This window comes from Myotis yumanensis, unplaced genomic scaffold, assembly GCF_028538775.1.
Source record: "Myotis yumanensis isolate MYYU_CA2020_CCGP unplaced genomic scaffold, mMyoYum1.0.hap1 SCAF_3, whole genome shotgun sequence".
NCBI lineage: Eukaryota > Metazoa > Chordata > Mammalia > Chiroptera > Vespertilionidae > Myotis > Myotis yumanensis.
Window position 1 is genome coordinate 40,189,490 of NW_027223754.1, and position 23,427 is coordinate 40,212,916.

General features: G+C 37.9%; 2 protein-coding genes across 3 annotated transcripts in view; one reads left to right on the top strand and one right to left on the bottom strand.

Moving 5' to 3' along the window:
* The window catches only part of UBAC2 (UBA domain containing 2), a 185,749-nt gene that overhangs the window by 137,495 nt on the left and 24,827 nt on the right, over window positions 1-23,427 (bottom strand). For both annotated transcript variants that reach the window (XM_070408663.1, XM_070408664.1), the window contains exons 2-4: window positions 15,490-15,617; window positions 11,848-11,967; window positions 10,459-10,568 (exon numbers count right to left, since the gene is read on the bottom strand). In XM_070408663.1, the coding sequence (XP_070264764.1) occupies window positions 10,459-10,568; window positions 11,848-11,967; window positions 15,490-15,617 (358 nt within the window). The remainder of the gene's footprint in view (window positions 1-10,458; window positions 10,569-11,847; window positions 11,968-15,489; window positions 15,618-23,427) is intronic.
* Window positions 1,293-5,001, top strand: GPR18 (G protein-coupled receptor 18). The gene is made up of 2 exons (XM_070407432.1): window positions 1,293-1,508; window positions 3,879-5,001. Exon 2 carries the CDS (start codon window positions 3,909-3,911, stop codon window positions 4,902-4,904), a length of 996 nt encoding a protein of 331 aa, XP_070263533.1. The 5' UTR covers window positions 1,293-1,508; window positions 3,879-3,908; the 3' UTR covers window positions 4,905-5,001.

The following is a 23,427-nucleotide window of genomic DNA, read 5'->3' on the forward strand; positions in this document are numbered from 1 at the left end:
CATGCATAAAAAACTGATTAATGTAATTGGCAATGAACAGATCCTGTCTAGTGAATAATCAATGTAATCACCTCATAACGAGAACTTACTACAGCAAAGAGGGCAGAAAGGGAAGGAACTCAGCATCTGAAGAAGCTGGGCCTGTGGGCTGTTCATTAGCAAGTCATGGCCTTCTCTGAGCTCAAATCTTCATCTGCACAAGAAATAGTTGCTTTGGTTGTTGCCTACACTTCTAAAATTCATTATTCTGACAGGCTATCCCAATCCAAAGTAATCACCAAAGGCATAGATTTAAATAAATTTTGTAAGTCAAAGACTGACTATAATTTTATCTGAGGGGGAAAATAAAAACAAAAAGCATGGGCGTTCAAACTGTCTTAATAAAAATACAGTTCATTTTAGTTCATGTACTTTACAGAAGTTGACTAGTCAAGTATAACCAAATATAAAGTTAATTAAAATTTTAGGACAACCAAATGAAATGATGATTTCTTTTTTTAAGAAGAGCACACGCAGAAGGTCCCAACTGGCTATGTAATATAACTAGGCAGGCAATGATTGGAGGCTCACTTCCCTCTCCGCTGGTTTCATTTCCCTGCTTAGGTTAAAATACTCCTAACATGTAAATTACTCCACTAAAGACTGCCATAGTCCCTTCTTAGCAGTTTGCAGGGATATTTATGCAAAAGGAACTATTTTTAGACTTCTACATGACAGAAAGGGGATATAAAGCACTGGGGACTTAAAAAAATAAAGCATTTATGTATATGGAAAGCAGAAGTAAATAACTAAGTATCACAATTTAACCATTTAAAAATGTTTTAACAGTAAAAAGTGGATATTCTATTATTTTGTGGTAAAGGATTAACTCTGTTTAGGAGTACCTAAATGCCAGATATTATGTTAAACTCTTGGGATTTTTCTGGTTTCAAATCCTCACAACCTTATCAAATGGGTATTATCTCTATTTTAATTGTATAGAAACTAAGTAGGAACAAAGGCTCAGAGTGGGTAGGTAACCAGACAAAGTCACACAGCTTAGAAAATAAAAAAGCTATACTATGAATCCATTCTACTCAACATCAAATCTCATACTCTTTCAATACATGATGCAGACTTGAAGCATCAAAGCAAAAAAGTGAAGATATTTTCCCCTTTTCGTATAACTCTCTTAAATGCATGGTATCATTTCAAGGGAAGTTTATGCTCAGCATAGCTTCACAAACAAATCATTTGTGAAAGAGAAAAACCACATCCAGTCAAAGCTGAAAACGCCTTATTTCAGAGAGTACTTCCTGAAAGAGAAAAAGCAGCAACGAGTAACAACTCCTATACCAAGAATTATATTTGAGACGTTTTAAAGCAACAGAAGAGCCTAAAACAAAGAAACATACCATTTTTTAAGTATATCAATTCCAGAAAGAGAAGCAACTCAAGGATCCTTCTTTTATAGAACTGAATATACCGAAAAATGTTCCTCTCTAATACAGCCTTTTGATGGACAGGAGGTAAGTTGCATTTAATTAACTTCATCGTAGATTATCAGAAGTAATGCTGTACTTACTAAATTTCAAAATCACTGTTTTATTTTAATGATACATTACTGAAACCGTGCTGGTGAAGAACCTTGAAATGAGTTATGCTGTCATCTTCCTGAATTATTAACATGATTTTTCATTTATTTTCAATTTTTACATTAACAGTAAATGTAATTTTGTTCAACTTAAGGAAGATGTTGAAATGATAAATCATATTTAAGAGTCATCACTTGGTTCCAATTACAATATTTCACAACGTGTACTTTAAAGGCTTTTAAGAAAAGAAAGACCATAGACAATCATGGAATTGAAAGCTTTTTAAATGTTGACTTAAAAGCCAACTGCTTTTCAATATTTATCCAAAAATATATCTGCATGTGCAGAGCACAATCTATATTGGCAATGCCTTTAAAACACATGCATCATGCTTAATTTTTCAACCTTAAGCAAATGAATACAAGTGTTGGTGACATACAAGCAGTTTGAGCCCATTGGAAGAGAGCGTTACTCAAAAAATGGTTTGTAAGTACAGAATGTATATGACAAAATTTGGGGATGAGGATGGGTGAAGTATTAAAAGAGAAAAAAGGATACTAAATTTCATTTACATTATAATTGCTACTATTTAAAAAATCACTGAAGATTTAGTTTTTCTATGTAGTACTCGTCTCATCTGATAGAAATTAATATTCTAGTCACATCAATATTTGGATAGTTTAATTAATACAGGTGTTTAAACATATAGAAATATATCCCAAAATCATATTTCACCTAAATATCTGGCAAACTAGCTGTAATCAGGAAGAAAGGGAGGGAGGGAGAAAGGGAGGGAGGGAGGGAAGAGAGCGGGGAGGGGGAAAACAAACTCATATCAGCAAGTGTTCAAATTATTTTTAAATTATCAACAGCCCATGATGCCACCGACCACACTGCTAACCCCCACAACAGGGCTGACTTAGAGACAACCCACTCTGCAAAGTGACATTTTTGAAGGAAACTCTTCTTACACCTCTGTATTTCAAGGGGATGCCACAAGGTTCCATTTCTTTGTAGCGACTCTATTTTTAAAATCGCTGGTGTTGGCATTGCATCATGGGTGATGGAAGTTTCACATTGTGGGGGATCCGTGATATATACAATCACTAAACTCCTTTCCATTAGAAATGAACTTTTTTTTGGTGATGGGAATTAGTTTTTGCATACACATAAAGTTATTGAGTGATGTCTTATTAATAACCACTTGTGTTTAATATTCCCTTTTAAAATTTAATTTGACAAATAGTACACTTCTGTATCTCTGTAGAGTGAGGACATGAAAGTTACTATACCAACAATATCTCATTCTCAAGGTGTTGCTTTCTGTGCACCACTACAGCAGTGAGATCTACTTCAAAGACACTTGTAAACACCATCTGGAAGGCTCAGTTTTAGACACACCCAACTGTACATTAGAAACTAGCTCATCTATTGTTCTAAGAGTAAAGTTCTTAATCTGTACACCATGGCACAACACACTGCTGTCTCAAGACCTATGAAATTTATAGAGAACCTAATGCTATGAAGAAGTATTTACCACTTAAAAAAACAAAACATGGTTTAATGGCCAACTAAACAAGTCTTCATTGACAAACTAGAGAGTAGTTTCTGAGGGTCACCTCATCAAGGGTTCCTTCCTTCACTCATCCATCAATTCAGTAAATGTTTACTTTTTTAATAGCTACAACTTACTCAATAGACTATGGGAATATACCAGTAAAAAGGGAAAGTTTCTGATCTCAAATGAGAATTACTGTGAATATTCAGTAGTTAACTAGTTATATGGTTCCTTTATTAGTTTTCTAACACATATTTTATAGATTAAAATTGTACTTAATGAGTTAAAATTTATTATTTGATATTATTAATCTGGATTACAAAATATTTAAACAGAATGAAGATGATTAAAAAGTGGCAAAGTAAATTGTAAGATTCAACATTCAGAATGGCCTTTTCCCAATTAGTCCTAATCAAGGAATGATTATTATAGGAGAAATAGCTACCCAATTTTAGGGAAAAAAAATCATAAAGTTTATTCCTCAGTGAGAAGACAGGTGAGCAGGGAAAGAGAAATAAGTTTGCCAGTACAAATTACAACACTCCATACCACTTTCATCGGTTAGTACAAATTGTTATTAATACCTAGGAAATGTATTTATTAATAAATATTAAGACACATATATTGACTCTACAATATAAAGTACTCCCAAAATTAGAATCCACTGCATGCTAAGTATGAGAATGCTAACATTTATTTTTCAGCCAACGGTTTTATTCCTCCTAATATTCGCAACTGTTTTACAGTTTCCAAGTGTCACGGCCACCAACTATAAGATGACCACCTCTCACAATCAAGCTCAACCTGGCTCTTCTAATAGCTCATACCCAGATGAATACAAAATTGCAGCCCTTGTCTTCTACAGCTGTATCTTCATAATTGGAGTATTTGTTAATGTCACTGCCTTATGGGTTTTCAGTTGTTCCACCAAGAAAAGAACCACTGTAACCATCTATATGATGAATGTGGCATTGCTGGACCTAATATTTATAATGAGTTTACCTTTTCGAATGTTTTATTATGCAAAAGGTGAATGGCCATTTGGCGAACACTTCTGCAAGATTCTCGGGGCACTCACAGTGTTTTATCCGAGTATTGCCCTATGGCTTCTTGCTTTTATTAGTGCTGACAGATACATGGCCATTGTGCAGCCGAAATATGCCAAAGAACTTAAAAAAACATTCAAAGCCGTGCTAGCATGTGTGGGAGTCTGGATAATGACCCTGATAACCTCCATCCCACTCCTCCTGCTCTATGAAGACCCTGATAAAGCCTCCAGCCCTGCCACCTGCCTCAAGATTTCTGACATCGTCCACTTAAAAGCTATTAACATATTGAACTTCACTCGACTTATATTTTTTTTCTTGATTCCTCTGTTCATCATGATTGGGTGCTACTTGGTCATTATTCATAGTCTCCTCCATGGTAGGACATCGAAGCTCAAACCAAAAGTCAAGGAGAAGTCTATTAGGATCATCATCACACTCCTGGTGCAGGTGATCGTCTGCTTCATGCCTTTCCACATCTGCTTTGCTTTCCTGATGTTGGAAGGGGATGAGAACAGTTACAATCCCTGGGGAGCCTTTACCACCTTCCTGATGAACCTCAGTACCTGTCTGGATGTGATTCTCTACTACATTGTTTCAAAACAATTTCAGGCTCGAGTCATTAGTGTCATGCTATACCGCAATTACCTTCGGAGCGTGCGCAGGAAAAGCTTCCGATCAGCTAGTTTGCGGTCACTAAGCAACATAAACAGTGACATGTTATGAGTAGTAAGTTTTTTGTCTTCAACCTCCTTAAATTCACTTTACTAATTACCCTAGAGTCAGTGGACATTTTGTATATTATCAAGTCCCTTCTTTCCTGAAAAAAAAAATAAACCTTAAAAACTCTTTTGTGTGATCGTATTGTGGCAACATAATTAAATATTCTAAAGTATACTAATACATTAACTATTTTTATTTTTAAAACTTATATAGAACATTTTCATGAAGTACTAGGAGAAAACATCCAACATGTTTCATATTCAAGCCTTATCTAAATATACTAGTATAGTTGACTTAGCTTTTTGGATTTAATTCTATGTGCAAGTGAATCATGATTTCAAGGCAGTAGGCAAAGAAAATCCAGCTACTGTTCAAAATAATTTGATGAAAGTGTTTTCCATCTAGATAGCTCCCTTTGGTTTAATTTATACTCAGGATTGGTGGTCCAAACACAACATTTTTTGGTTTGAAGTTAAACTTCCAGGATCTTACAAAAACAACTATGTTCATCTCATCACTGTTATTTGCTGCAGAGCAAAATTAGTGGGAGCAAGCATTTGAGTGAGCCTGTGGAGACCATGGCCATCAGTCCTCCTCTACTCTGAATTCATTTTCTTTTGGAAACAGGCTAACGTCATCCAATAAACACTTATTGAGAGCCTACCAAGCACCAGACTCTACTTAAGACCAATGGGGGAAACCTAACCCAAGACCCTATTTCTGACCAATAATCCAAGTTTTTTCCTGTGACATGTTTCTGCTATATGGTAAAATATCTTTCTCCAATATAAAGAGGCTCTTCCTACGTGATTAAACATCACATTACAAAAGAGATTGATTTTTTTTTTCCAGTTCATATGTCACAGTATAAAAAGCACTAGTCAAGGACTTTGCCATTTAATTTTCCCTAATAAAGTAACAAACAAAGTAACGTCTCCATTTAAAAAGAAATGGAAATCCTATATAATAAAAGGGTAATATGCAAATCGACTAAACAATGGAATGACCGGTCACTATGATGTGCACTGACCACCAGGGGGCAGACGCTCAACGCAGGAGCTGCCCCTTGGTGGTCAGTGTGCCCCCACAGGGGGAGCGCCACTCAGCCAGAAATCCAGAAGCCCAGAAGCTGGGCTCCCAGCTGGAGAGCGCAGCGGCGGTGGCGGGAGCCTCTCCCGTCTCCGTGGCAGCACTAAGGATGTCTGACTGCCAGCTTAGGCCCACTCCCCTAAGCATCAGTCAGTTGGACAAACCCAGAGAGCTCCCGTACTGCAAGAGGGCGCAGGCCCAAATCTCATGCACCAGGGCCTCTATTGAACTATATAATCTGTAAAGCCTATATTCTAAATATGTACCCAAATGAGTTAACTATAACTTCCTCTCTGCTAAATCACTTTTATTATTCTTAACATAATCATTTCCCAATAGGACTTAAAATCAAATCAATGCTTTGGTTATCACTTGATTTCTATAATTAACATGGAAAATTAATATTCTTAAAAAATAAACACAAAGGAGCCTAAAACAGCATTTTAGTACAAGAAGATCCTTTAAATCAGCGGTTCTCAACCTGTGGGTCGCGACCCCTTTGGCCAGGGGTCCTCAAACTACGGCCCGCGAGCCACATGCAAATACAAATATTATATTTGTTCCCATTCTGTTTTTTTACTTCAAAATAAGATATGTGCAGTGTGCATAGGAATTTGTTCATAGTTTTTTTTTAAACTATAGTCCAGCCCTCCAACGGTCTGAGGGACAGTGAACTGGCCCCCTATTTAAAAAGTTTGAGGATCCCTGCCTTTGGCGGTCGAATGACCCTTTCACAGGGGTCGCCTAAGACCATCCTGCATATCAGATATTTACTTTACAATTCAAAACAGTAGCAACATTACAGTTATGAAGTAGCAATGAAAATAATTTTATGGTTGGGTCACAACATGAGGAACTGTATTTAAAGGGCCAGAAGGTTGAGAACCACTACCTTAGATGATCTGTTATTTTAAATGTAAAGAAACTAAGGTCCTAAGAGGATTATAAAGCAAATTCAGTTCTCTTTTCATGTTAATCACCAGTTGTTTTTTTTAAATAATAAAAAGGAAACAAGCTTATGGGATGTAAAAATTCTCATAGCTACATAAGCTAAAGGAGTCAAGATCATAGTGAGATGTAGTTTCTCAACAAAGAGAAAACTACTTGAAGTTTTAGTTTGAATAGTCATGTAAGCAAGATACTTTAATAAATATCTTTAAACAAATAAATACTTCTAAAACAATGGAAATAACTCCTGTTTATGTAGAGTTATGGTACGCAAATACAGTCATAAATACTCTTAAACTACATGGATTAATCTGCTCTTATGTAATTTATTAAATGGCAAGTTCTCTATAATAGCTTTTCTTAATTTGAGAGCACAAAACACAACAAAAGGCTTTGTTACCACAAAGACAACGAAGTGAAAATGTATGTCATGTTTCTCACAATACAATTATAAATAATCTAAACCAATTAATTAAAAATAATTTTACTCAGCATTGTAATTAGATACATTTAAACAGGATATATAAAAAGCCAAAATTCCACTTCTCTGGAGGGATTTGATTCTGGGAAACAATGTAACATTCACATGTAAATACTAACAATTAAAAAATAATAGGTATATAAGGACAAATGTTCGATAGGCATGGGTTACTGGAAGTACCTACTATATATAGCTTTTGTAATGTACCTATCTTTAATGTCAAAACCTTAATGGCTACTTTTTCTGAATATGACTCTAAAAAGATCAGGAAAGTAATATGGACTGGAAATAGAGTGTTGGGAAACAAAACCACAGACATTAACTGTAGTTGAAGTCATGGCAGTGGACAAGACAGCCCAGAGGAAGCACTTGAAATAAACTTGAGAAAGGAGCGTAGACAGTAAATAAGGTCAAAAAGGACCAGGAGAGCGTAGTATGCTAGGACTCAAGGGGGCGGTTATTTTATTAAATAATGAGAGGTCAAAAGTATTTAATATGCTATTGAAAGGTCAAAGACAACTGAAAATAAGTCACTGGCTTTAGAAATTAGTTGGATACTGGTGAAATTTATTAGAGAAATTTTAAAAGTGGTAAGGTTAAAAAAAGGGGGGAGAGAGAGAATTAAATCCGAAGTCAAGAATTATAGTGAGGGCAGATAAATTTGACATTGATGGCCAAAAAAAAAAAAAGGTAACAAGATATTATGTGAAAAACCCTGCAAATTATAAAGCATGTTGACCAAAAAAAAGAGAGAAGTTTCCTTTCCTGAGTTTGTGAAGCCTTGCTCTCATCAAATAAAAGATATATTTACAAAATGCAAAGTTCATTTATTTTTAAAAAATATATTCTTATTGATTGTTAGAGAAAGAGGAGGCAGAGGAATAGGGAGACAGAAACATCATCCATCAGATGCCTCCTGCACACCCGCTACTGGGGATCAAGCTCACAACCCAGGCATGTGCCCTGACTGGGAATCAAACAAGTGACCTCTTGGTTTCTGGGTCAACGCTCAATTGCTGAGCCACACCGGCCAGAGTCACTTTATTGAATTAAAGATTTATGTTCCAAGAAGTCTGAGAAAGCTTCAAGATTCTAAAATGCCATACTCTCATGTTTCATGATTTGAAAAGGAAAAAGAAATACATTCATCACTCAGGGGAATGGATGAATTAACATTTATAGTAATTTCTTTCAAAGGGGATCCTATAACTTTTGAATTTACTCAAATTTGCAACTTTTGCTATGAACCAAGATTTAAATATTCCTGCTTTAAGAATAAATAAAAATATTCCCAACTTCAAAACTGAATAAATCCTCCTTATAAGAACCAGTTAACAGGATTTCATAGAGAAATAAATGTCATTCATACAAAAAAATAGCTGTCATTCAACTCTGTGCAATAGGAAAAAAGGTCATCAAACAAGGGGACAATCTTATCTCATTTTAAACACGAGTTAAAAGCTATATTACTATCCATGCCCAAAGTTTATTCTGACACAAACTCACATGATACGTATATACTGTTCTATATAACTCAGTAGGCCTTATAGATAACTAAAAATAACTGGCCTGGATGAGAAATGTTTGAGAAAAACCTATGATTCAGTAATGTTGCTGCTTTCCTGAATCAATATGAAATTATTCCTGATAACTACACTTTTTTCCACAATAGCAGAATAGTCAACTCAAACTTCTCAGTCTCATTACAATTACAATCTGCGTACCTCAACAAAAACTGCTTGATAATTTTGACACAAGATTTTGTCTCCAATTATTATTCAGAATCATACATTATTAACAATATTCATGCCCACTATAAGTAAATCTCATAAAGGACAGCCACAGTATAAATTAACAATGTAAGTATGAAAGCTATTAGATCATTAACTGCATTTTTAAAATAGAGATCCAAAGTGAACTTGAGTCAAAATACATACAATCATCTAATAGTTCTCAAAAACACAAATTCAAAATTAAAATAAGGCTGAAGTTAGTACACACAGAATTTTAAAGATCTGGTATCTTAATTTCAAAGTATCTTTCAAAAGCAGTCTCCAATATATAATTCAGAGATGCTTTAAGGTCACTTATAAGTGCTAACAGCTCTGCTCCTAGATATTAAATCCTATATAATAAAAGCTCAGTGACTAAATGGCATAACGACCAGAACAATCACTTGACAGGTTGCTATGACGCACACTGACCACAATGGGAGCGCCACTCAGCTGATCAGGGTGAGCGGCTCCTCCTGCTGCAGCCGCTGACCAGGAGGAGTGGCGCTCCCACAGCAAAAGCAGCTGCTCAGCTGATGGATGAGCAGCTGCTCTCACAGTGGGATCAGCCACTCAGCGGGCAGGTCCACAGCTGCTCGGCTGACTGGGATGAGTGGCGCTCCCACAATGGGCCAATCCCCGCTGGCCACGCCCCCAACCAGTGCATGAATCCCGTGCACCAGGCCTCTAGTATTTCATAAACTAATACATGTTTTTTTGTTTTGTTGTTAAAAGAAGATCAATACCATATGAAAGCATATACACTCTGAGTTAGATTGACTACTGCAAATTGGCTAAAAATAACTTATATACTGACTTTGTTTTATCTTTGGTGGAAGTATTAAACAATATCAATTTTTAAAAACATCATTCTTCAGAAGCTTAACTTAAGATAAATTAATTTTTGCCTAATCTAATCTAATTAATTAAACTTTGTATTTTTGTGTTTAATTAGTTCACAAAACTACATAGACAAAATTTCACTATAAAATAAACACATAAAACTAATTCTATCTTCAGAATTAGAACAGGAAATTCATTAAAAATTCCCTAAAACATGGGACTTCAAAGCTGAAAAAGAGCGAATGTAAAATAAATTTTGTTTCAAGAATATAATGAGAATATAAGTATACACTGGATTTTTTAATACATAAAATCTATTCTACTGTCTCTAAAAGTTTAAAATATGCTTTTAATGACTTTCATGTACTACTTTAAATCAGATTTAATTAGTTACAAAATAAGCTAGTCTTTGAGAGCTACTTACAATCCAGACGGCAAATTCCTGGATGCAGTGATACCAAAGGAATACCACATAGCTTCAACGAGGATGAAGTCAACCAAAGCTGACAAAACCCAGGAACCCATCAAAAAGGACTAAAAATAAAATAAAGCATTATATAGAGGAGTCTTCTAAAAATAAATTAACATTTACTTAATTAGAACCAGTTCAAATATATAATATATATATACATATATATAGTCTTTTCTAATAAAAACAAACTTAAATATATATATATATATATACGACTATCTATACTAATAATAGAGTATGCAAATTGTCCAGGACACCATCACAGTAATAGTAATGACTGAACAGCAGGCCGGCAGGAAGGTTAGTGAGGGGCCACCAAATGACTGAACAGCAGGCTGCGCGGGGCGACCAGGCCGGCAGGGGGATTAGTGAGAGACAACCAAATGACTGAACAGCAGGCTGCGCGGGGCGATCAGGCCAGCAGGGGGTAATTGGGGGTGACCAGGCCAGTGGGAGGGGGCAGTTGGGGGCAACCAAGCCAGCAGGAGGGGCAGTGAGGGGCGACCATGCCAGCGGGGGGGGGGGGGGCGGGGGGGGTGGAACAGTTGGGGGCAACCAGGCCAACAAGGGGAAACCAGGCTGGTGCGAGGGGGCAGTTAGGGGCAACCAGGCCAGTGGGGGCGGGGGCAGTTAGGGGCAATCAGGCTGGCAGGCAGAGGCAGTTAAGGGTGATCAGGCTGGCGGGGGTGGGGGGGGCAGTTAGGGGCAATCAGGAAGGCAGGCAGGTGAGCAGTTAGGAGCCAGCGGTCCTGGACTGTGAGAGGGATCCCGGATTGGAGAGGGTGCAGGCTGGGCTGAGGGGACCTCCCCCCCCATACACAAATTTCATGCACTGGGCCTCTAGTATACATATATATATATAATCAAAATGAGAGAATAAAACTATATTGGTCAAACACATTAATAGGATGATTTAACAAGTAACACACAAACCATTAAGCAAAATAAACAATGAGAATTTTATTAAAGTCAAAATCCTAATAAAAATTGTTAGTACCCACTCATACCTGACATTATGACCTATTACCATCATCATTATTTTATTATGCTAGTGACTTAAATTTTTTTTTTAACTATTTTATTTTATTTTATTTTTTTTATTGCTTAAAGCATTACAAAGGGTATTACATATGTGTCTTTTTTTTTTTTTTTCCCCCCGCCCTTAGTGACTTAAATTTAAATTTTTCTTTGGTTAATGTCCCTGTTCCAATTCAGATAAAGGATCATGTAATTAAAAGATAATTGTTAATAATAACAAAATAAAACTATTTAAATATAATAAAAAACAAAAAATGTTTTTTCTATAACCTAACAGCAAAGAGAAAATACATAAGAACTTACTGCAAATTTTCTGCTTCCATATCTTCTTTCAAATATCCTAAAATTATAAATAAGCAGACTACTGCAGAAACTATCTTTCAAATCAAGGCAAATTATTCTTCCACATATCAGCCTCCAAATCTAGATGGGGATTTAAAAAAGAACAATAAAGAGTGAGATCTGTTCAGGTTGCTCCTTAGCAAATTTGTTACATTTACTTTTTACTGCTTATTTTTTAAACTCTAAGCAAAATAATGATGCATACAGAAAAGGAAAACACATATATGTTTTTCCTAAGAAATGAGCTCTACTGTCTCCTGCTAAAATTCTTTTCATATAACGGCACAAAGGGTACTTAAAATTTTTTGATTATTATAATAAGTAAAATTTATTCTCATTAAGAAAACAGAAAATTTCCTGTAAATCACCTTAAGACTATGTTTCATAAAATAAAAAAAAATTTATATATGTGAGCTAGAATGAAAGACTAATGTTCGTTTTTATGCTATTTAATAAAACAGGTGTAACTGAAAAGCTATTTATGGATAAACTCAATAATATCCATTTCTAAGCTTAATTTTAATGCTCAACCTACTTCATACCAACCCACATACAAGGCAAATTATGGCAACTGTTGCTAAATATTACTAGGTTTAAATTTTTTTTTAAAGTTAACTTTTAATTTACGTAAATCAATTTCTCCTTGTGTGAAAAATATATAAGGAACTATACAAAGAAGAAAGAACAACTCAAAGGCTTATTTTGAGACTTCTTAAATATTTTCCAGATATTTAAAGATAATCCCAATGACATTTGTAAAACATTCTGATATTATTTACCTTTCACAATTACCTTATAAGATAGGTACAAAAAATATTAACCTTTTCTTTTGTATTGTTTTTATTTTGGTAAAATTACATAAAATAAAATTTATCATTTTAACTATTTTTAGATGTATAATTCAGTGGCATTAAGAACATTCATAATGTTGTATCCCCAATCACCACTATTTCTAGAATTTTTCACAATCCCAAATAGAAACTGTATCCATTAAACAATAACTCCCCATTCTCCCCTCCCCTCAGCCCCTGGTAACCATTATTCTACTTTATGTCTCTAAGAATTTGACTATTCTAGGTACCTCATATAAGTGGAATCATACAATATTTGTCCTTTGTTGTCTGGCTTATTTACTTTACTTAGCATTATGTCTTCAAGGTTCATGTTAAAGCATGTATTAGAGCTTCATTACTTTGAATAGCTAAATAATATTACACTGTATGTCTGCACTACATTTTTAAAATCCATTCATCTATTAATGGACATTTGAATTGCTTCCACCTTTAGGCTATTGTGAGGAATGCTATTATGAACACTGGTAAGATTAACTCTATTTTAAAATGAGAATATCCACAGAGAAAGTGTTTTACTTGTCTAAGGCATATGACCTTGCCAAAAGAAATTCTTGCAAATATAAATAATTATAATATAAATGAAAATATAGACTATACCAACTGTCAAAACATTTCACTTCCGTTTCAGTTCCAACCAAGACAGTCTTTGTCATCAGTGTACTCCAAAATATGACGGCACTGGACTGGTTTAGGGATGGCCATTAGAATTCATTTCACATGCCCATCTAACTGAAATGGGGATGGCTGCCAATAATGCTGTATTAAGGTCACAGCTGGGTTTAAGGAGAAACAGCAACATCATCAGTTAGCAATGACCATAATGAGCACACATATGGAACACAGGTGACACCTCTAAACTAAATTTCTTTTCTCCCTTAGAAATTCCATGGCTGCACCAGAATCACATTGAATCTGTAGGCCAGCATATACGACCATCAACATGATCAAATGAGAATGCTTTGTAAACTATGTAGTGCTTTAAAATATAAGATAATGATGACTGTCACCTTTGCAAAACAAGATGCAGAAACCATGAAAAATAGCTCTAAGTCTTCTATTTCCCACATTTTAAACTCTAAAAATATATTCTATTCAGGGCAAAGCCCTGTGAGCCACCAGGAAAATCTGGGGGATTAAGGACATTAAGACTTTACAATTATTTAAATCTAACAAATTGGGTTTATAGAATTGTTGTTTTAATGACAAATAAAAATAGAAACCACACTTGTAAATAATTCTGTAATTTGTCCTATGCTTACGGACACAAAAACCTGTGACCTGGCATAAAAATAAATAATTCGAGATTACTATAAGGTGCCTGCTCCTTATAAAATTGATCACTGACTTGCGCTCAGCAAAGCACTACTGCATTCAACCTGCGACACACTAGAGGCAGGAGATCTCTGCCTTAAGTGTCAAAATGTGGGAGATTCCACACTTGAAAAAGAAAGCCCTTCACCAACTGTCCCTCCTGTCCTCATCTAACGTAACCCTACACTAGTCTCCAACCATGCCTCCTATACAATATTCCTAATGGTTTGAAGTACATATTGCTTTGGGAAGGAAAATGCTCTTCTCTCTCTACTGCTAATAAACTGGCATCCCTTCCTTCAGACCAAATGGAAAATTCCTATCTTTATGGCTCTCCAGAGTTATTCCATTCTATACTGGTCCCTACTTCATTTATCATCCCTGAGGATTTCATGTCACTTATGTCTTATGTATGTGTATGTTTAGATTTCCCAAGGCAGAACTGAAACTTATCTCTGTAGCTGCTCTTATAAAAGCAAAGTGAGAGCTTTTTAGGAGATTCTAGCAGGAGAGTGTGCCTATTCGCATTCCTGGACAGAAGAGTGGTTGTCCTCTTTATCTTCAGAGTATAGATGCCCATAAAGTGATGAAGTGGAAGGGGATGCTTGCCTACTTAGCCAGATTAACCAAATTAACCCCCCAAATCAGGAAGACACCAACTTCAGTCCCTTCAGCAGTGGTTCTCAGCCAAATTGAGAACCACTGTATTATTGCAACTGAACTAATACAGAATCTATACTATATTCTAACAGAAAATAACTGAAAGACCTTCACAGGAACTTGGTGAAATTAACCTGAGTGGTATTAATTACATTATTATGACATACAGGTGGATTATTGTGGATAATTATTTAGCAAAGAAAAGGTGGCAGGTTTATACACCACAATCTTCACTAATACTCCAATTCACAAATAAGACCCAGCACCAGCATGTTCTATGAAATCAGCCTATAAGTCTTGAAAAACATAGAATTCTGCTCTTCTCAGCAGCAAAAACCCAAGAGAAATCTCCTACTTGGTTTAACCACCACTATAAAAGTAATTCGTAGATTCAACAATCTGTTAGAGCTGAGAGCTTAGATTATCCAATCAATATTCAAACTGATGCAAGTTTTTAAAATGTTAAGCATACATACTAATCACTAAAAACCAAATTTAACATTGTTTTTAATTCTCTTGAAATTATAAACTGCATTTTCATGTGTAAATGGTGTAATTGAAAAGAGAGAGTGTCTAGTGCTGCAATTGCTTCATTAGAATCTGCTTTGCCGAAAACATCAATAAATAAAACTAGAGGTTTTGTTAATATAATATTAATGATAAATAGTATTTCTTACAAATTTAGAGGCTTTGAAAGACTAAAAGTAGCAGAAAGAAAAGGCAAATCGAGGGAAAATCTGCTTTCTCCCTTCCCAAAGGCCAATGAAGCAGAGCTCACCTGAAAGTCATCCTTGACTGCTTGGAGGTCATACAGGAAAAACCTCTGACAGTGTGGCAGGAGTAGAGTCAGCAAAAGAGACAGGGCACTGGGGACCAGTAAAAGACTCTTAGATAGAGGTGCCTTGTCTGGAGGGAAAAAGAAAACCGCTTTGAGAATTATTGTTCCTAAGATTTAAAAAAACACACAAGTGAACAAAGCAAGAGAATTTATTTTTTAAAACAAAATGAAAGTAGCCGAAACCGGTTTGGCTCAGTGGATAGAGCGTTGGCCTGCGGACTGAAAGGTCCCAGGTTCGATTCCGGTCAAGGACATGTACCTTGGTTGCGGGCATATCCCCAGTAGGAGGTGTGCAGGAGGCAGCTGATCGATGTTTCTCTCTCATCGATGTTTCTAACTCTCTATCTCTCTCCCTTCCTCTCTGTAAAAAATCAATAAAATATATATTAAAAAAAATGAAAGTAAACTGCACAAACTCTGGAACTTAGTTCTAATTACCATATATTTCAAAACATCTACCTACAGAGGTAAGTGATCAAAGGGCACTGGAAAACAAGTGGAATTTACTGGCAAGGTTTTCATTGTTAGTTGGCTCTTATGTGAGACCAAGCCAAGTTAACAGCCAGGAACTCCCATAAAATACCTTTCAGAACATGGTCACCAAAGTGCAAAGAAATAGAGAGAAGAGTATGCTTTCTATCAAATTGACCGGTTAGCTTTTCAGCATGCGCAGGATTCACATACATAGCACATTAAAAATAATTAAAATGTGCCCTAACCGGTTTGTCTCAGTGGATAGAGCGTCGACCTATGGACTAAAAGGTCCCAGGTTCGATTCCGGTCAAGGACATGTACCTTGGTTACGGGCACATCCCCAGTAGGGAGTGTGCAGGAGGCAGCTGATCTGATGTTTCTCTCTCAGCGATGTTTCTAACTCTCCCTCTCTTTTCCTCTCTGTAAAAAATCAATAAAATATATTAAAAAACAAGAATTATTAAAATGTGGTTAAAAGTGCTAACATTACTGACTGCAGTGGCCTACTGAGATTATCCACCATGAGTATGACTGGAGCCCAAGTCGGTTTTCCATTTAGAGCCTTTTCTAAACATTATGCAGCTTTCAAATTACAACACCATTTCCACTTCCCTTCGTCCATTTCAGTGAAGCATTTTAGCCCAAGGAGCCCCCCAACCCCCACCCACTCTGCCCCCATTTCCAGGGACTATTTGAATATTCAGGATTTTGTACCTGTTTTGCCTTCCGAACTACATTAAAAGATTTCTAAACAAAGGCCACCTGCTTTCTCTTCTCTCTATTGGCAATAAAACCCAGCACAACCCCTTGCACCTAAGAAAGGTTCAGCTCAACAGGACAGACCACAGAAAGATATCACTGATGGAGACAATCTCAGATCGCACAAGGATCACTTTAATAGTATTCACAAGAAATTCCCTGGGAGTGAATTTACTAACTACAGTTGGTAATGAGTTTGTTTAAGTATATAAAAATAGCCCAACTGTTTCCTCTCCGATAAGGTCTTGCAACATCTAAATTGGAACCATTAGTACAGTGGTTGCATACAATCTTCATGACTGAGACACAATCAAGGCTCCAGGAATCTAAAAGCTAACAGAGCTCCCCATCCCCGAGATAAGAGGTTCCCCATGGCCTCAATAAGTATAGAAGAAACAATAAGTATACATCAAAAGTATAGCAGAGCACCATGGCTGTGAGCTTAATCAACCTAAATTCTATCTCCAGCAGTTTAAGCCTCAGTTTTCCTCACTTGTAAAATGAAGATAAGAAAAGCTACCTCAAAAGTGTTGTGAGAAGTCAATGAAATCGGGAAAACTGCTTCTACAACTGCAATCACACCACCCCAGGAGAATGGGCTTCCTGTAAAGGCAAGCTCCTTTATTTTTCTGACAGGACCGAAGATGGAGCAGGGGTGATGTAAGGCAGCTGGAACCAGGTTTTCTTCCTCAGGTTGGGCCTCCACCATTCCTTGTGACATAGGCTCGTGCAAGGGTCATTCATGGCTGCCTCTTCCAGGCCAGCTCCTGAGTAACTCGGCATTACTGAAGAAAATCAAATCGCTAAGCTGCAAGACTTCACAGTAAGTTCATAGTCTCAAATCTCAAACTGCTGACACTCTCTACTGATCAGCAATTCTATTCCTTTTCTCTAGTAAACCTACTCATCAACTTATTTCACACCATCTCATCCTCTCTCCTCAAACCTCCCTGCTCCACACTCCCAACTTGGCTTACATGTCACCAAGTGAATAAATGAATGACATGCTTTAGTATTTTCAGTCATTCTCTAAAATTAACAAGCACCTACTCTTGACCATGTATTATCCTAGGCCCTGGGGTATAGCAGTAAGTGATAGACAAAATCCCTCCCCTTTTGTGGTGCTTTCAGTCTAGACAAGAGAGAAAAGAAAATACACAAACCAAGGCAACTATACATTATGTCAAATGGAAATAAATACTATAGAAAAATGAAGCAGGCCAGGCTGGTATGGCTCAGTGGTTGAGCACTGACTCAAGAACCATGAACCAACTGTGGTTCAATTCCTGGTCAGGGCATATGCCCAAGTTGTGGGCTTAATCCCCAGTAGGGAGTGTGCAGAAGGCAGTCGATAGATGATTCTCTCTCGTCATTGATGTTTCTATCTCCCTCTCCCTTCCTCTCTCTGAAAATCAATAAAAACATATTAAAAACAAAAAAGAAATGAAAATTAAGCAGGGTAAAGAGTATGGCTATATCATCCATCATATATTACCTGGTCTCTTTTAAAATACATGATAGGACTGCCACACACCCATTCCCCTTCCCTAACTGAAGTTAGGTATGGCAACATGACTCACTTTGGCCAAATCAGTAATAGACATTACTTCCAGGCAGATACTTGAAGAGCCAGTGAATGGACTTTCCTTCTGCCAGTACTCAAGATGGTGGCCATGCTATCAGCCAGATCCTAGAGTTAAAGATGGTGTGAAGTGGACCTCCCAGGTGACTTGCCACAGAGGGATACCATCAGTGAGAAACAAACCTTGTCGTTTAGGCCCCTGCTATTGTGGAGTTGCTTGCTGCTGTAGCACAACTTAGTTTATCCTGGTTTAGTGGAAAACAAAGTGCTAGTAGGGAAAGAGGAGTGCTATTTTACATAGGGTGGTAAAAGGCCCTTCTAATAAGGGGAGATTTGAGCAGAGACCTGTGAAAGTAGGCCAAGCAGATATCTGGGGGAACAGTATTCCTGGCAGAGGAAACAACAAATCAAATGCTTTGAGGCAGGAACATGCTCAACATGATTAAAAAAAAAAAACACAGTAAGACCACCAAGGCAGCTAAAAGCAGAATAAGCACAAGGCAGACAAGTAGGATATAAGGTCAAATATGTGGGAGACCAAATAGTGTAGAGCTCTGTAGGTCATCAAAAGAACTATAATCTTTCCTCTGAGAGTGACAGGATCAGTTTGAGGGGTTTAAAGCAGGAGTATCAAATGATCAAACATATTTTCAGAGGACCACTTTGGTTGCTAAATTGACAAGACATCACAGGAAGGGGAGTGTAGAAGAATGGAGACAGATAAGGAGGCTATCATGATGATCCTGGCATGATGATGGCCAGGACCAGAGTGGTTTAGGTGGAGATGGTCAAAACTGGGACATGGTTGGAAGGTACAGCAGGCAGGATTTGCTGGCTGACTGGGTGTAGAAAATGGGCAAATGGAGAAGTCAAAGATGACTCCAAAGTTTTTGTTGAGCAACTAGAAGGACTGTTGCCAGCTACTAAGATGGAAAATTCTGTCACCTTTGCCCTTACCATGCCTATAAGGTCTGAACCCATCTTGCAAAATGCTCCCTAACCCCCATGTACCTCCATCTGCCAGGACTCCACCCCTCTATACCAGTGCTATTCAAAGTAGCCAGTTCACAAGCTGCTACCAGTCCACAGTGAAGTTTGTGTCAGAATGTGAGCCAATATACTGCATCCTTCAGGGAGGAAGTCCAACTATGAAAAAAATATCATCTGAACTGAGCATATGCTCTGCTCAAATATCACATTATTTGTGAATAGTCATGTAACTCTCTATCCCCTTTGTTCTGGTTTATTTTTTCATAGCACTTATCAACAAATGCCTTATTAAGTAGTGATTCATCAAATTTATCATTCAAACTGATTGTAAGATACACCATTCTTTTAGATGTCACTAAAAAACAAACACTGACAAATATAATTCTAAATTGTCATAAATTATAAGGTACACCCCATTTTCAGAAACACTAAAATGTGAAAAAATTCCATTTAGAATCAAGAAATATGTTTGTGTATTATCCATCTTTCCATCCTCAGTCCCCATCTAATCTAATAAAAAACAAACATGCAAATTGACTGTACCTTGCTACGCCTTCAGCCACGCCCACCACCCAATCAGAGTGACTATATGCAAATTAATGCAACCAAGATGGCGGCCGGCAGCCACGGAGCTGGAGCGAGCAGGAGGCTTGGTTGCTCCAGTGATGGAGGAAGCCAAGCTTCCCGCCTGCCGCGGCCGGCTCTGAGCTCCACTGAAGGCAACAAAGTTTCAATTATAGAAGGTAAATAAATCCCAGAATAAAAAAAAAAGAAAAAAAGGAGAGGCTGAGAGCTTCTGTCGCTGGGGGGCTTGGCCAGCCTGAAAGCGGCCCTCAGCCCCTCACCCAGGCTGGCCAGGCACCCCAGTGGGGACCCCCACCCTGAAGGGGCTGTGACCAGCTGCAAACACCCATCAGCCCCTCACCCAGGCTGGCCAGGCACCCCAGCAGGACCCCCACCCTGATCCGGGACACCCTTCAGGGCAAACCAACTGGCCCCCACCCATACACCAGGCCTCTATCCTATATAATAAAAGGGTAATATACAAACTGACCCTAACAGCAGAACGACTGGGAATGACTGGTCACTATGACACACACTGACCACCAGGGGGCAGACTCTCAATGCAGGAGCTGCCCCCTGGTGGTCAGTGCGCTCCCACAGGGGGAGCTCTGCTCAGCCACAAGCCAGGCTGACAGCTGCCAGTACAGTGGTGGTGGTGGGAGCCTCTCCCACCTCCTCAGCAGCACTAAGGATGTCAGACTGCAGCTTAGGCCTGCTCCCCGCTGGCAAGTGGACATCTCCCGAGGGCTCCCAGGCTGCCAGAGGGATGTCTGATTGCCAGCTTAGGCCCAATCCCCCAGGGAGCAGGCCCAAGCCAGCAGGTGGTCATCCCCCGAGGGGTCCCAGACTGCGAGAGGGCACAGGCTGGGCTGAGGGACACCCCTCTCCCCCGAGTGCACAAATTTTTGTGCACCGGGCCTCTAGTTAAATATACGCTCCCTGGAGGCAGCAACTTAGTCTAGTATGTTTACTGTTGCAGCATTCCCCATGCCTATAACAGAATCTGGCCCATAAGGGCAGTCAATAAGTGTTTGTGTAATAAAAAGTGACTGATGTATAAAAGGGACTTAATAAATACTGATGGAAGAAAAGCCCAAGTGTCCAGCAATGGATAACTGAACAAACAAAATGTGGTATATATATACATTGGAACATCTATTCCCTCTTAAAAAAGAAGGAAATTGTGATACAAGCTACACTATGGATAAACATTTTGGACATTACCCTGAGAGAAATAAACCAGACACAAACAGATAAATACTGTATGACTGCACTTATATGAGATACCTAAGTTGTCAAATTCATAGAGATAGGAAGTAGAATGGTGGTTGCTAGGGGCTGGGGAAGGGAAGAATGAAGAGTTGTTTAATGGGTAAAAATTTCAGTTTTGCAAAATGAAAACAGTTCTAGAAGCAGATGCACAATTTAATGTCATTAAACTGTATACTTAAAATGGTTAAGACAGACACTAGACAGTTTGGCTCAGTGGATAGAGTATAGGCCTTCAGACTGAATGGTCAAAGGTTAGATTTCAGTCAAGAGCATGTGCCTCGGTTGCAGGCTTGATCCCTAGCCCCAGTTGGGGCACATATGGGAGGCAACCAATTGATGTTTGTCTCATGTTCATATTTCTCTGTGTGTGTGTCTCTCCCCTTCCCTTCCACTCTCACTTAAAAAAAAAATGGAAAAAATATCCTCAAGTAAGGATTAACCAAAAAAAAAAAATTGGGGGGGGGCGGAGAAAAAATGGTTAAGATGGTAAAATTTGTTAAGTATCTATATATGTAAAACCCTAATATGCAAATAGACCGAAGGGCGGAACAACCAAACCAGTCACTATGACGTGTGCTGACCACCAGGGGGCGCGCGCAGAACATGGCAGGCGTCTGCCACAGCAGGATAGTGGAGCAGGTGAGTGGGGACGCCAGACCAAGGCGGGGTGCTGGTCACTGTCATCAGGGTGAGACTCTGGTGGTTACTAAAATTTTTTTGGTCCCACGTACCACGGTCTCGCCCGGTGCTTGCACCTGCTGCCCGTGTCGGCTCTGCTCCATCAGTGAGTGCAAGCCAGGCCGGTGCCGTCAGTGCGTGGAAGTGGCAGCGGTGGCGGTGGGCAGTGGCGGTGGCAGGGCTGCGGGCAGACAGGGGACCAGGGCTGCGATGGGAGGGGCTGGGCAGGGGCGCGGAGGATGGGCTGAGACCCGCCCCTGTGCCCACCACAGCCTCATGGCCCACAGTTCCTTTCAAGGTGCATGAATTCATGCACTGGACCCCTAGTATTTTATAATGATTAAAAATTATGATTAAAATAAATAAAATCCTTACTGAATTAATAACTGGCCCCATTTACACAACCATTTTAATTCTGTACAGGATTAAACACACGCCTAACAATATAGAGCTGATAACTTAAATCAGATAATTCTATTATTAAGTCTTCCTCTTAAGATGAGCAAAAATCAGATCCCAAAAATTTTAAATTGATAGAACCAAAAAGAGAAACAGATAAATCTACAATATAGTTAGAGACTTCAGTGCTCCTCTTTCAGTAATTGATAATACAAGTAGACAGAAAATCGGGGTTGTGGACTGAATTGTCCCTTCCCCCTCCCCACTCCCACCCCCAAGTCCATATACTGAAGAATTAATCTCCAATGAATATATCTGGAGATAAGTATTTAAAAAATTATTTAGGTTCAATTAAGATCCATAAAGGTGGGGGCCCTGATCTACACAAACAGAGGAAAGAGCATGTGAATACACAGGGAGAAAATGGCTATCTACAACCCAGGGAGAGAAGCAAAAAACAAATTTGCTAACACCTTGATCTTGAACTTCTAGTCTCCAGACCTGTAAGAAAACAAATTTCTGTTGATTAAACCACCCCATCTCTGATATGTTGTTAATGTCCATCAGTAAGAATACAGAACACTTAAAAAAACAATATCAATCAATCTGACCTGGTTGATATTTATAGAACACTCCACCCAACAACAGCAAATAACACATTTTTTAAGTGCTTATTCTCCATGGTAGACCATATTCTGAGCCATAAAACACTCCTCAATTATTTTTTAAAAAATTAAGGTCATGCAAAATGTGTCCCTGACTACAACAAAATTAAACTAGAAATAAAAACAACAAAAAAGATGGATGGAAAATACCCCAAATACCTAAAAATTAAACAACATATTTCTTAACATATCTGGGTCAAGGAGGGAGTCACAAAGGAAATTAGAAAATATGTTAAATAGAATGAAAAGTGAAAGTACAAGCAAAATTTATGGGCTGCAAATAAAGCAGTGCTTAGAGGGAAATTTATAGCATTACTAGTAAGTGCTTATATAGGAAGAGAAATGGTCTCAAATGATGATGTAGGATACAAGCTTTTAAAAACTAGGAAGAAAGAAAGCAGATGAAAAGAAATAATTAAAATCAAAGCAGAAATCAATGAAATTATATATATATATATTAGAGAAAAATCAATGAGACTAAAAGCTTATTCTCTG